Source organism: Mesoplodon mirus, assembly GCF_964341445.2.
Source record: "Mesoplodon mirus genome assembly, chromosome: 17".
Classification (NCBI taxonomy): domain Eukaryota; kingdom Metazoa; phylum Chordata; class Mammalia; order Artiodactyla; family Ziphiidae; genus Mesoplodon; species Mesoplodon mirus.
Window position 1 is genome coordinate 18897608 of NC_138993.1, and position 12261 is coordinate 18909868.

Sequence of the window (12261 nt, forward strand, 5' to 3'; positions counted from 1 at the left end):
CAATTGCTCTGATTCTTGATCTATTGTATATGTTGGTAATGTGGGTTTATTTAATTTGTAAAAAATCCTTTGAACTATAACTTGTGATATATACTTCTCTGTATATATGTTATACTTCAATAAAGAAAAAAATCCTAAAGCCTGTGAAAGCTCAAATAGATCTACAGTATGTCTCTTCTCTAAAATGTCAATTATTCTCACAGGAAAAATTCACATATTGTGTTTGTGTAGGATGACTTATCTTCACAGTTACCCACTACCACTCCACTCTTTACAATTAAAACAGTAGTATGTGTTGATTTTTTTAAAATCCAAACATTAAAAATCATCTATAATTTCATCCCCTAGAAATACCACACTTAGAATTTAAATTCAGAGGCTTATTATGACTTCCACATCATCCTATTATTAAAAAATTATACCCTTTTCCAGACTTTGTGCACGTCACTTTTTCTCCAAAAATTCTCAAAAATAAAGGAATATTGTTTTGAATCCTAGAACACCAGTAACTGAACTAAACAGGCTTGAGCACAAGCAGTTGTTAAACCATACATTTCTACTATTTCCTCCACAATTTTCAGAGCCCATGTCTTTCCTATATCCTCACAATGTCTATCTCAATGCAAGGCATACAGCAGATGTGTACTGATGGAAATAAAAGTAGTTCTCTAAAAGAAACGAGAATAGTCACTTTCAGATGATACAGTGATGTCTTGATTTCAATTTCTAGGAAGAGAGGGCATAACAGCCTCTGAAAAGTACTCTATCTGCTTGTTGCATTTATTGATCTATTTATTTATTTTTGCTACTTTCATTTAACCCCCGGATTCTGAGAGTTTTCTCCTAACTACTCCTTTTCTTCTACAGTGGAAGCTCCTGTATAAAGGAGTTACCCATTTCAATCTTAGCAATAGAATGTCTTTCTATCAACTTCCCATACTTCTCTCCTTTTCTATCCACTCTGTCTATACAGCAATACAAGAAAAGCACTAAGAAACAAGTTACTCTTAGCCATTACATTTTTAAAATATCAAAAAAGTAAAACTTGGTTTACATGTACAGATTAGGATTGTAATATAACTAAAGTCTTAATTTTTCTATTGCCATTTCTATATACTGATAAAAATGAAAAGATATGTGCTTAGCATGCAACAGTTTCAGAAGAAACCAACTCTATATTAATCTACAAACCTGATGATTAACAAAGTATTACCCAACTATGAAGATTTAAAGAGCATAACAGAAGAACTTCATATAAATATTTTACTATTACTACATAGGAAATGTCACCTTTACTAAAATAAAGCCTTATCAATAGGTTATATGCTATAAATAGACTACCTAGAGAATATGCTTTGTGCCCTTATAATGCTGTAAACAATAACTATAGTTGTGTAAATTTTTGGATTACTTTTAACAATGGGACAAAAAAAATCAGATTAAATTGAACTAAAAATCTGTATTTTTAAATCATCTCAATAGCATAATCTCAATTTTTTCATCATTTTGTTGAAATTTTAAGAGCAGACATTTAAATTTTCATACATGACACCTCTATTTTAAATAAAGTTCCCAAATACTTTAAAGAATTCTGCTTTGTTTTGAAGTGCCAAGCTTTAAGAAAAGCTATTCATAAATAAATCCCTGTATCAGACAGTCTGGGGAGCTCAAAGAAAACTCCATTCTAATATTCCACTTGCTTCTTGGGCTATACACTGAAACTACATTATTCATTAAATTTCATATTTGTTCTTGAGGTAAATGTTAACAAATACCTCTCACTAACAGATAACTGTTATCCATATGCATATGAGTATCTTTAGCTATTTTAGCTAGTTACTTACTGAGAGCCATGCAAGGGATTCCATGATTCGATGTTCACATCGTTCTAAATGTTTAATCATTTCTCTGGTCAAGTTGGCTTCTGCTTTGATAAAACTTTCAATCACTTTGTAAAAATCAAAAGCTTTTAAATTAAGTACATTCAGAATCCAAGGGAAGGACAAATCTGTTCCAGTATCCAGATTCTGAGATGTAATTCCTAAAAATGAAAGAAAAACGTAACTTAGGTATGAAATGTTAAGCCTTGAATGACATATTTTTCGGTTTGAAGGTTTTATCAAACAAAAAATTAAAACACAGTAGAAAGGCTAAACAAAAATTTTTATTTAGAACAGAATTTTTTATTCTGGGGTCCAAAGACTCCTAGGAAATAGCCTTCCAAAGTTTGAGTGTATGTGCATATATATGTCTTTCCTGGATAGAAGACTCACAGCTTATATCAAATTTTCAAAGGTTTAAACACCCTAAACTTCATCCGGGACACGTTTAACATCTAACCAGCAATGCATTAGCATATCCATTTTAACTGTCTCATTAATCCTCGATTAAGAGAGGAAGTGATTCTTTAAGATTTTTGACAATTTGATTGGTTAGAAAATATCTGTTTTAATTATGCATTTCTTGGTTATAAATGAGGATTCACAGTTGTCCATATTTGTTTACTAATTTAAGTTTCTCTTTTATTATATATTTGTATCCTTAGATAAATTTTCTTCTTTTGTTTTTTGCAAACAAAACAGTTTTTGACATTTGCAACATTATTTGCAAAATAATACATGTTTAAAATTATATTTTAAAAAAACCACTATTGGTGGCCTCTGGTCTGTTTATCTGGTGGAATCTAGCTCCAACCTCTGGTCTCATAACCACAGAATATATATGTAGCAGTGCTTCCATATCAGTGGAAGCTGCTCAGTAGTACTCCTCAGGCATTTTACAGTCTCATAAGTCTTTGAAGGGGTTTCAATAGGTACATTTCCTGGATTCAGGATAGCCCAGAATAGGAGTCTAGTGAACTATTCCTAAGATGACATGAAATAATTCAGGTTAATAAACCACTTTATGGTGACCACATTACGGTGACCAATTACATTCTTCAGTATATACTGATCTAAAATATGCATTTCTTCTCCTTAACTCCTTAACTTCTCCATTCCCCCCACCACAAAAACCCATACCACACATTAGGTAAGTTTTTTTTAACTTTAAATTGAACTAAAATGTTTATTTACTAAAATTTAACTTACTGCTATATGTAGCCATTACAACCTCAAGAGCGCATGCCAACAAAGACATATGAAAGATGTTGTCATTCAGGAGTTTGCTAAAGGAAAAAAAAGAATGATTTTGTAACATTTACTTTTAAAAAAAGAAGGAATTGTTTTACTAAAACAAAAATTTACCTAAAATTTTGAATGGATAATCGTTCTTCTTCCTAAAACAGATTAAAAAAAAAATTAACTGAAGCCTTCTTTGTGTCAGCATTAAATTTTTTTCTTTATGTTCTTTTTAACTTACTGATTTAAGCATGGATTCCATTACTCGGTAATACAATCGGACTCCAAGTTTGTATCGCTACAAAGAAAGAAAAAAAATTAGATCCCACTATTTTAGAAAACCATAACAATTACTAACTTTTTAAAAGTTTTCTCTTGAGACACATTCCTGATCCTTCTTAGGAATATGGCTACCAAGAGATCACAAAAGCTTGCTTGTCTAAAACCCAAGATTTAAGTATAAAATGATGGTTTTAACATTCCTGATAAATTTTCAAGAGGAGGGGTCCAGTAGTCGGTTTTCTATCATTCCACTTCAGTCTACATCATTCAACAGATATATGTGTACTAAGAATATATTACGTACCTGGCACTATTTTAACCATTTTACATACTAATGTAATACTTCTTGTGACCTAGAACACGTATTTTCAAGATAGCTCTCCAGGATTAAGATAACAGTCTCTTTCCATAAAACTGGTCAAAGGCAAAAATCAGACCTACCTGATCTTATAAGCAAAAAGTTATTAAACAACTAGTTTTCATTAGTCCAAAGAACAGTCAAATTTTAGATAAACACACACACACACACACACACACACAAACACACACCAAAATCTTTCATTCCAAATTATGAGTAGAAATTTCATATATAACCAAAAAGAACTTTTAAATATAATGGTTTAAAACACAGATGGAATCAAAATATAACCTCACTACACCGAAATAAATGTGTATAGTAGATAACAGTTTTCAAATATATTTTATATATTACCTCATTAATGCCACAGAGCAAAGCAGAGCAAATATAGAAACTTGAATCTCAGAGAAGTTAGATGACAGCTCATATATGATAGAACCAGATATAAACCCAGGGCTCTGATCCAGAGCCCACTGGCTTACCAAATATTAGTTTTAGATTTTCTGAAATAATAATAGCAATAGTAAAAACAACATCATTTAATAATATCACTGATAAATGGCATGTATAATATGATTCCATTTGTATAAGTATATGCATACATGAATATTCATATATGTAAAAGTTAAAGAATATACACCAAAAACTTAATGTTAGCAAGATTTTGATTTTTTTCTTACTGTATTTTTAAAATTTTCTACAATTCTTCTAAAATTTTCTGCATGTTTACTTTTGGTTTCTGTAATGGAGTGAGGGGAGCTGTCCCATAAAGCTTTCCATAAATAGCAGCATACACAAGCGCCTGGATATGGTATGTGCCAATATTTTATACTATTGGACAGATACTATTATAGCATTTATACAATTGGAACAGATGTTGTATTTGAAATTATTTACTATATAGTGGCACTAATCAAAATGAACTCAAGTTACCTGTGATCCAATTTCCATACATCCCTGTCCCACAGCTTTAGCAAATTTCTCTTTAAAGATGTACCCAATATCCTTCACTCTTTTCAGGATACTTTCCTTTGGATTCACTGTGCAATTCTTTAAGAAGGAAAAACATGAATTAACATTGAGGATACTGTTTAATCAGACAATTAACATTTTCTGTTCTATAGTACATGACTTATTACTCTCAATTGTTTATACTGTGGAAACACTTCCACAATAAACTAGGTAAATACAACTACTGAAAATATGAGGAACATAAAGGATTCCATTCTGGGATAACAGTGACCAAAAAATACTAGAGTACAACTAAAAAACTCTATTATCTAAATTTTCTGCTGGCAAGTTAGGGAAGAACAGATTTGTTAGCCCTTTCCACTATCCATCAAAAACAGCCTCACAGATATTACAACTGATACCACAGGAATACAAATGATCATAAGAGACTACTATGAACAATTGAATGCCAACAAACTGGACAACCTTGAACAATTGGATAAATTCCTAGAAACATACAACCTTCTAAGGTTGAATCATAAGGAATAGAAAACCTGAAAAGACTAATTATTAGTAAGAAGAATGAATAGGTAATCAAAAACCTCCCAATAAATAGAAGTCCAGGACCAGATGGTTTCACTGGTGAATTCTATCAAACATTCAAAAAAGAATTACTACCAATCCTTCTCAAGCTATTCCAAAAAAAACAGAAGATGAGGAAATACTCCCAAACTCATTTTATGAGGCCAGCATTGTCCTGATACCAAAACAAGGACACCACAAGGAAAGTAAATTACAGGCCAATATCCCTCCTGAATACAAATGCAAAAATCCTTAACAAAATATCAGCAAACCAAATTCAAGAATACATTAATATTCTTGAAAGGATCTTATACCATGATCAAGTGGGATTTATCCCAGTGATGGTTCCATATCTGCAAATCAATCGATGATATGCCATGTTAACAAAATAAAAGATTAAAATTATGTGATCATCTCCATAGATGCAGAAAAAGCATTTGACAAAATTCAACATCGATTTATGATAAAAACTCTTAACAAAGTGAGTATGGAGGGAATGTACCTCAACATAATAAAGGCCATACATGACAAGCCCACAGCTAACATCATACTCAACAGTGAAAAGCTGAAAGCTTTCCCTCTAAGGTCAAGAACAACACAAGGATGCCCACTCTTGCCACTTTTATTCCACATAGTATTGGAAGTCTTAGAGCAGTTACGCAAGAAAAAAAAAAAAAAGGCATCCAAATTGGAAAGAAGATAAAACTGTCATTATTTTCAGATGACATGACATTATATATAGAAAACCTTAAAGAGTCCAAAAAAAAAAAAACTGTTAGAACTAATAAAAAAAATCAGTAAAGTTGCAGGATACAAAATCAACATACAAAATCAGTTGTATTTCTATACACTAATAACACACTATCAGAAAGAGAAATTAAGAAAACAATCACATGTACAGTTGTATCCAAAATAAATCTAGGAATAAATTTAACCAAGAAGGTGAAAGATCTGTACAATGAAAACTTAAGACCCTAATGAAAGAAACGTTAAAAGACACACATAAATGCAAAGCTACTGCATGCTCATGGAGTGGAAGAATTAATATTGTTAAAATGTCCATACTACCCAAAGCAATATACAAATTCAATAAACTTCTTGTCAAAATTCCAAGGTATTTACACAGAAATAGGACAAACAATTCAAAACTGTGTGCAGAACCACAAAAGACCCCAAATAGCCAAAGCAATCCTGAGAAAGAAGAACAAAGCTGGAGGCATCAAACTATATTATAAAGCTACAGTAATCAAAACGGTTTGTTATTGATATAAAAACAGAGATCAGGGCTTCCCTGGTGGCGCAGTGGTTGAGAGTCTGCCTGCCGATGCAGGGGATGTGGGTTCGTGCCCCGGTCCGGGAAGATCCCACGTGCTGCAGAGCAGCTGGGCCTGTGAGCCATGGCTGCTGAGCCTGCGCATCCGGAGCCTGTGCTCCGCAACGGGAGAGGCCACAACAGTGAGAGGCCCGTGTACCGCAAAAACAAACAAACAAACAGAGATCAATGGAACAGAATAGAGAGCCCAAAAATAAACCCATGTACACGATCAATTAATTTGCCACAAAAGAGCCAAGAATATACAATAAGAAAAGGACAGTCTCTTCAATAAATGTGTTGGTAAAACTGGAAAGCCAGTTTCAAAAAAAATGAAATTATACCACTGTCTTACACCACACACAAAAATTAATTCAAAATGGATTAAAGACTTGAACATAAGACCTGAAACCATGAAACTCTTAGAAGAAAACATGGGTGGTAAGCTCCTTGTCATTAGTCTTGGAGATGGTATTTTGGAACTGACTCTGGAAGAAAAGGCAGCAAAAGCAAAATAAACAAGTGGGACTATTTCAAACCAAAATGCTTCTGCACAGTGAAGGAAACTATCAACAAAAAGAAAAGGCCACCTACTGGATGGGAGAAGATATTTGCAAATGATATATCTGATAAAGGGTTAATATCCAAACATACAAAGAACTCATACAACTCAACACCAAAAAAACAAACTAGCTGATTAAAAAAATGGGCAGAAGAACTGAATACACATCTTTCCAAAGAAGACATACAGATGGCCAGCAGTCACATGAGATGCTCAACATCACTAATCATCAGAGAAATGCAAATCAAAACCATTATGAGATATCACCTCATGTCTGTCTAATGGCTATTATCAAAAAGAGAACAAATAACAAGTGTTGGCGAGGGTGTGGAGAAAAGGGAACCCTCATGTGCTGTTGGTGGGAATGTAAATTGGTGCAGCCACTGTGGAAAACAGTTTGGAGGCTCATCAAAAAATTAAAACCAGAACTACCATACAATCCAGCAATTCCACTTCTGGGTATTTACCCGAAGAAAATGAAAACACTTAATTTGAAAAGATATGCACCCCTATGTTCATTGTAGCATTATTTACAGTAGCCAAGAATAGAAGCAACCCAGGTGCCCACTGATAGATGAACAGATAAAGATGTGGTATATATATACAATGGAATATTATTTGGCCATAAAGAAAAAACAAATTTTGCCATTTGTGGCAACAACAATAATGGACCCAGAGAGTATTATGCTAAGTGAAGTAGATCAGACAAAGAAAATACTGTATTATTTCACTTATATGTGAAATCTAAAAAAAAAAAACAAATGAACAAACACAACAAAATAGAAACAGAGTCATAGAGATAGAGAACAAGCAGGTGGTTGCCAGAAGGGAGGGATGTGGGGAAAGAGAAACAGATGAGGGAGATTAAGGGGTACCAACTTCTAGTTACAAAATAAATGAGTCACAGGTATGAAATGTACAGTGTAGGGGATACAGTCAATAATTACATAATATCCCTGTACAGAGACAAATGGTAACTAGACTTACCGTGGTGATCATTTTGAGATGTACAGAAATATCGAATCACTATACTGTGCACCAGAAACTAACCCAGTGTTGTAGGTCAATTATACTTCAAAAAGAAACAAACAAACTCATAGAAAAAAGATCAGATTTGTAGTTACTAGAGGTGGGGGGTGGGAAGGGGAAGGGGGAACTGAATGAAGGCAGTCAAAAGGTACAAACTTCCATTTATAAGGTAAATAAGTACTAGGGATATAATGTACAACATGATTAATATAATTAACACTGCTATATGTTATACATGAAAGTTGTTGAGTGTAAATCCTGAGAGTTCTCTTCACAAGGAAAAAAAATTTTTTTCTATTTCTTTTATTGTATCCAAATGAGATAATGGATGTTCACTAAACTTATTGTGATGATAATTTCATGATGTATGTAGGTCAACCCATTATGCTGTATACCTTAAAATATACCTTAAACTTATACAGAGCTGTATATCAAGCATATCTCAATAAAACTGGAAGAAAAAAATGTCTATAGCTTCTAAGATTTTACTTACACACAGAAGAAAAGATGGCATTAATTTTTAAAATGAAGACACCTGAACTAATAAAGAAGCAAATTCAAAGAAAAACTTAATGGTCTTCAAGATATGCCCACTCTGAGATAGGCCATTTGTAGTGTACATAAAACTTTGCAGTTAAACTGTTGCACTTCATTTAATGTTAAGCTTTAAACTTAGCTCTGGAAAATGTCTTTGAGGCAGAATTTTCTACCCAACTGAAGTAGGTTAAAATAAATACTACATACTCCAAATGTTGGAGGAAATACTAAAAACAATATTTAAGAAGAGAGAGATTATCATTCTTTTTACTTCTACCATTATCCCTTCTAAAAGTTCTAAGTAACTGGGTAGCTATGTTTGAGAAATATACTTGTGCTACAGATAACCCACAAATAAAAGCAACTTTATGCAAACTGGACAAACAAAATCAGTTTTGAGCCAACACAATTATGAATATGATGACAGAAAATACTCTGTTAATTCTTGGCGGGGGTGGAAATATAAACAAGAAGATAACAAAGAATACAACAAAACCACAGGCAGCTTATGATATTAAATGGAATGTTAACCACACAAAGCACTTACGGGATAAGCCAAATTTTAGTAAGTCTCCTAGCCTCATCCAACTGCCACAGATGAGCATTTCAGTGGCTCCCAAGCCTCACTTGATTTTAAAGGAGTAAAGGAGCAAACAAGGAATATAGACACTAGTTTTCATTCTCTCTCTTCCTCTCTCCCTTTTTTGAGGGGAGAGAGGCTAGCAGGGGTCCTTCAGATATCAAACTCAGGGTCCATTAGGAGTTGCAAACTGCAATGCACACAGGGCCACTCAAGAAATGTAAATGAAAGTGGGCTAAATAAAAAAAAACTGTAGAGATATGGCAAATGTTATATCCTGTCTAATGTCACATTCAAAGAAAATATCTTAAAAGAGCCAGAGAGAACAGATAAACTATAAAGGAACAACAAATGGACTGACAGAAAACATCTTAGTAGCAACGAGAGCCAGGAAATAGTGAAGTAATATCTTCAAACTACTAAGAGAAAGTAAAGGTCAGCCTAGAATTGAAGATCCAGGTAAACTACCTTACAAAAAATAAGAGTGAAGATATTAAAAAATATATTTATGAATGAATGTATGTATGTATGTAATTTATTTATTTATTTGGCTGTGCCGGGTCTTAGTTGTGGCATGTGAGATCTTAGTTCCCTGATCAGGGATCGAACCCGGGCCCCCTGCACTGGGAGAGTGGAGCCTTTACCACTGGACCACCAAGGAAGTCCAAGACTAAAGATATTTTAAGACAAGAAACAAAAAGCTTGTAAGTTCATCCCGAACTAACCCCCATGAAAGGAATGATTAAAAGATGTATCTGAAGAAAGAAGAAAATAATTATGAAAGTGAGGTCTAAGTTGTAAAAAAGAACGGTTAGCAACACAAAAAGTAAATATGAGAAAATCTAAAAATAACACTGTCTAAATAAAATACTACTACTAATAATATCTAATTTGGAGAGTTAAAAAAAGCAAGAGGGCTTCCCTGGTGGCACAGTAGTTAAGAATCCACCTGCCAGGGCAGGGGACACGGGTTCGAGCCCTGGTCTGGGAAGATCCCACATGCCGCAGAGCAACGGAGCCCATGCGCCACAACTACTGAACCGGCGCTCTAGAGCCCACGAGCCACGACTACTGAGCCCGCGTGCCACAGCTACTGAAGCCCGCATGCCTAGAGCCTGTGCTCTGCAACAAGAGAAGCCACCGCAATGAGAAGCCCGCGCACCGCAACGAAGAGTAGCCCCTGCTCGCCGCAACCAGAGGAAAGCCCGCATGCAGCAACAAAGACCCAACACAGCCAAAAATAAAAGTTAAAAAAAAATTTTTTTTTAAAAAGCAAGAAATAAGATAATAGACAACTACATGTTGGTTGGGAAATGGGTGTTTAAAAAAACACTCAGTATTTTAACTTCTAATTTCAAATTTATTTGCCAAGATATCATAATAAATAATGTTTCATATATGGCTTACATTAAAATAGGAAATCAGATTTTCTGACGGTTGATCACTTGCTGAATTTAAGATCATCATTAATTGCTGGATAGTATTCATGACAGTCCTAGAAAAAAATAGGAAGAAGTGTTAAGCAATGAAGGAATAAAAAGAAAAAATGATAAGTATCTATTTCATAAGTTACACGTATCTTCAATCTCATTGTCTCGTTTATCTTTAAGAAGTTCTCTGAAATAAGACTTTATAAAAGCCTTGGTGTACTGCTGTTTATGAGGAATTACATTTTACTTAAATCTTTAAGAAAGCATATGTCGATCATCAGTAAGTTTATAATTAAAGAACTGATATGCTTATTTACTAATAGAACTAAATATCAACAAAACAATTGATGAAAGTAATGACATTATTTTAAGGATAAAACATAAACTGGCATCAAAATGGTAATATTTTAAGAAAACATTATTACAATTAAATATTAAAAATTTTCAAATAAAGACAGTAAGATATTTAGTAACTCAAGTAGAGAACAAAGTGACTGTCCTTTACAGAGACCTTCAAGATGAAAGCATACATAATTTTAGAAGTCATCATCACTAAAACATAAAAGTAGGTCAATCTCCTTAAGATCTCTTTAATTATATAATTGTGTGTGTGTGTGTGTGTGTGCACACGCGTGTCTGTGTATGGTATATGGTAAATATTAATGTTCCAATTTTGGAGTAGCAGTTCATTGCTACTCTGTAGGCACTGTTTAATGATGCAAAAAACTGTAGAATGTTTATAGGCAAAAGGGTCTTTAAATATTATTTAGTAAAACATGTTCAGTGTTCTCAGTCAAGCCTCTCTAAACTGATATCTACACTTCCTCAACTTTTAAATATATTGCTTCTATGATGTGTACATGTACTAATCTACTTAAGCCACAATGACTAAAGCCATAAGTGACCAACCGCTAAAACCAAAAGATCTTTTTTATTTGTTCTGATACTTGATTTTCTTGAGTTATTTGACACTCTTAAACACTTGCTCTCTTCTGAAACTCCCTTCCTCCCTTGGCTTCTTTGGCTTCATTCTCTGGCCTCCCCAATCACACCTCTCATTCTCTTTAATCTAACTTCTATCTCGTCCTTAAATGCTAGCATTCTTTAGGGTTCAGCCCTTAGCCAACCGTTATTGCTATTACGCACCCTCACTTCAGGTAACCTCATCTGTTTTTCTTTTTTTTTTTTTGAATTTTATTTTATTTATTTTTTTATACTGCAGGTTCTTATTAGTCATCCATTTTATACACATCAGTATATACATGTCAATCCCAATCTCCCAATTCATCACACCACCCCCTGACCCTGTTTTTCTGATTTTAACTCTCCCTGATGATTCCCAAATCTATAAGATCCTTATATCCTACTACTTACTACATTATCTTCTTCATATCTCACAAATGCCTTAAGAATAATATTCTAAATATGAATTCATCAACTATTTATCAAACCTGTTCTTGCTCTTTCATTTCAACTGCCTATCTCTTGGTTCAGATCTTCAGCATCTCTCAACTGAATT

The 12261-nt window shown here is 33.6% G+C and overlaps 1 protein-coding gene across 2 annotated transcripts in view; it reads right to left on the reverse strand.

Moving 5' to 3' along the window:
- RB1 (RB transcriptional corepressor 1) overlaps positions 1-12261 on the reverse strand; it is a 133623-nt gene that overhangs the window by 64964 nt on the left and 56398 nt on the right. For both annotated transcript variants that reach the window (XM_082602431.1, XM_082602430.1), the window contains exons 12-17: positions 10720-10807; positions 4693-4809; positions 3361-3417; positions 3246-3277; positions 3090-3166; positions 1845-2041 (exon numbers count right to left, since the gene is read on the reverse strand). In XM_082602431.1, the coding sequence (XP_082458557.1) occupies positions 1845-2041; positions 3090-3166; positions 3246-3277; positions 3361-3417; positions 4693-4809; positions 10720-10807 (568 nt within the window). The remainder of the gene's footprint in view (positions 1-1844; positions 2042-3089; positions 3167-3245; positions 3278-3360; positions 3418-4692; positions 4810-10719; positions 10808-12261) is intronic.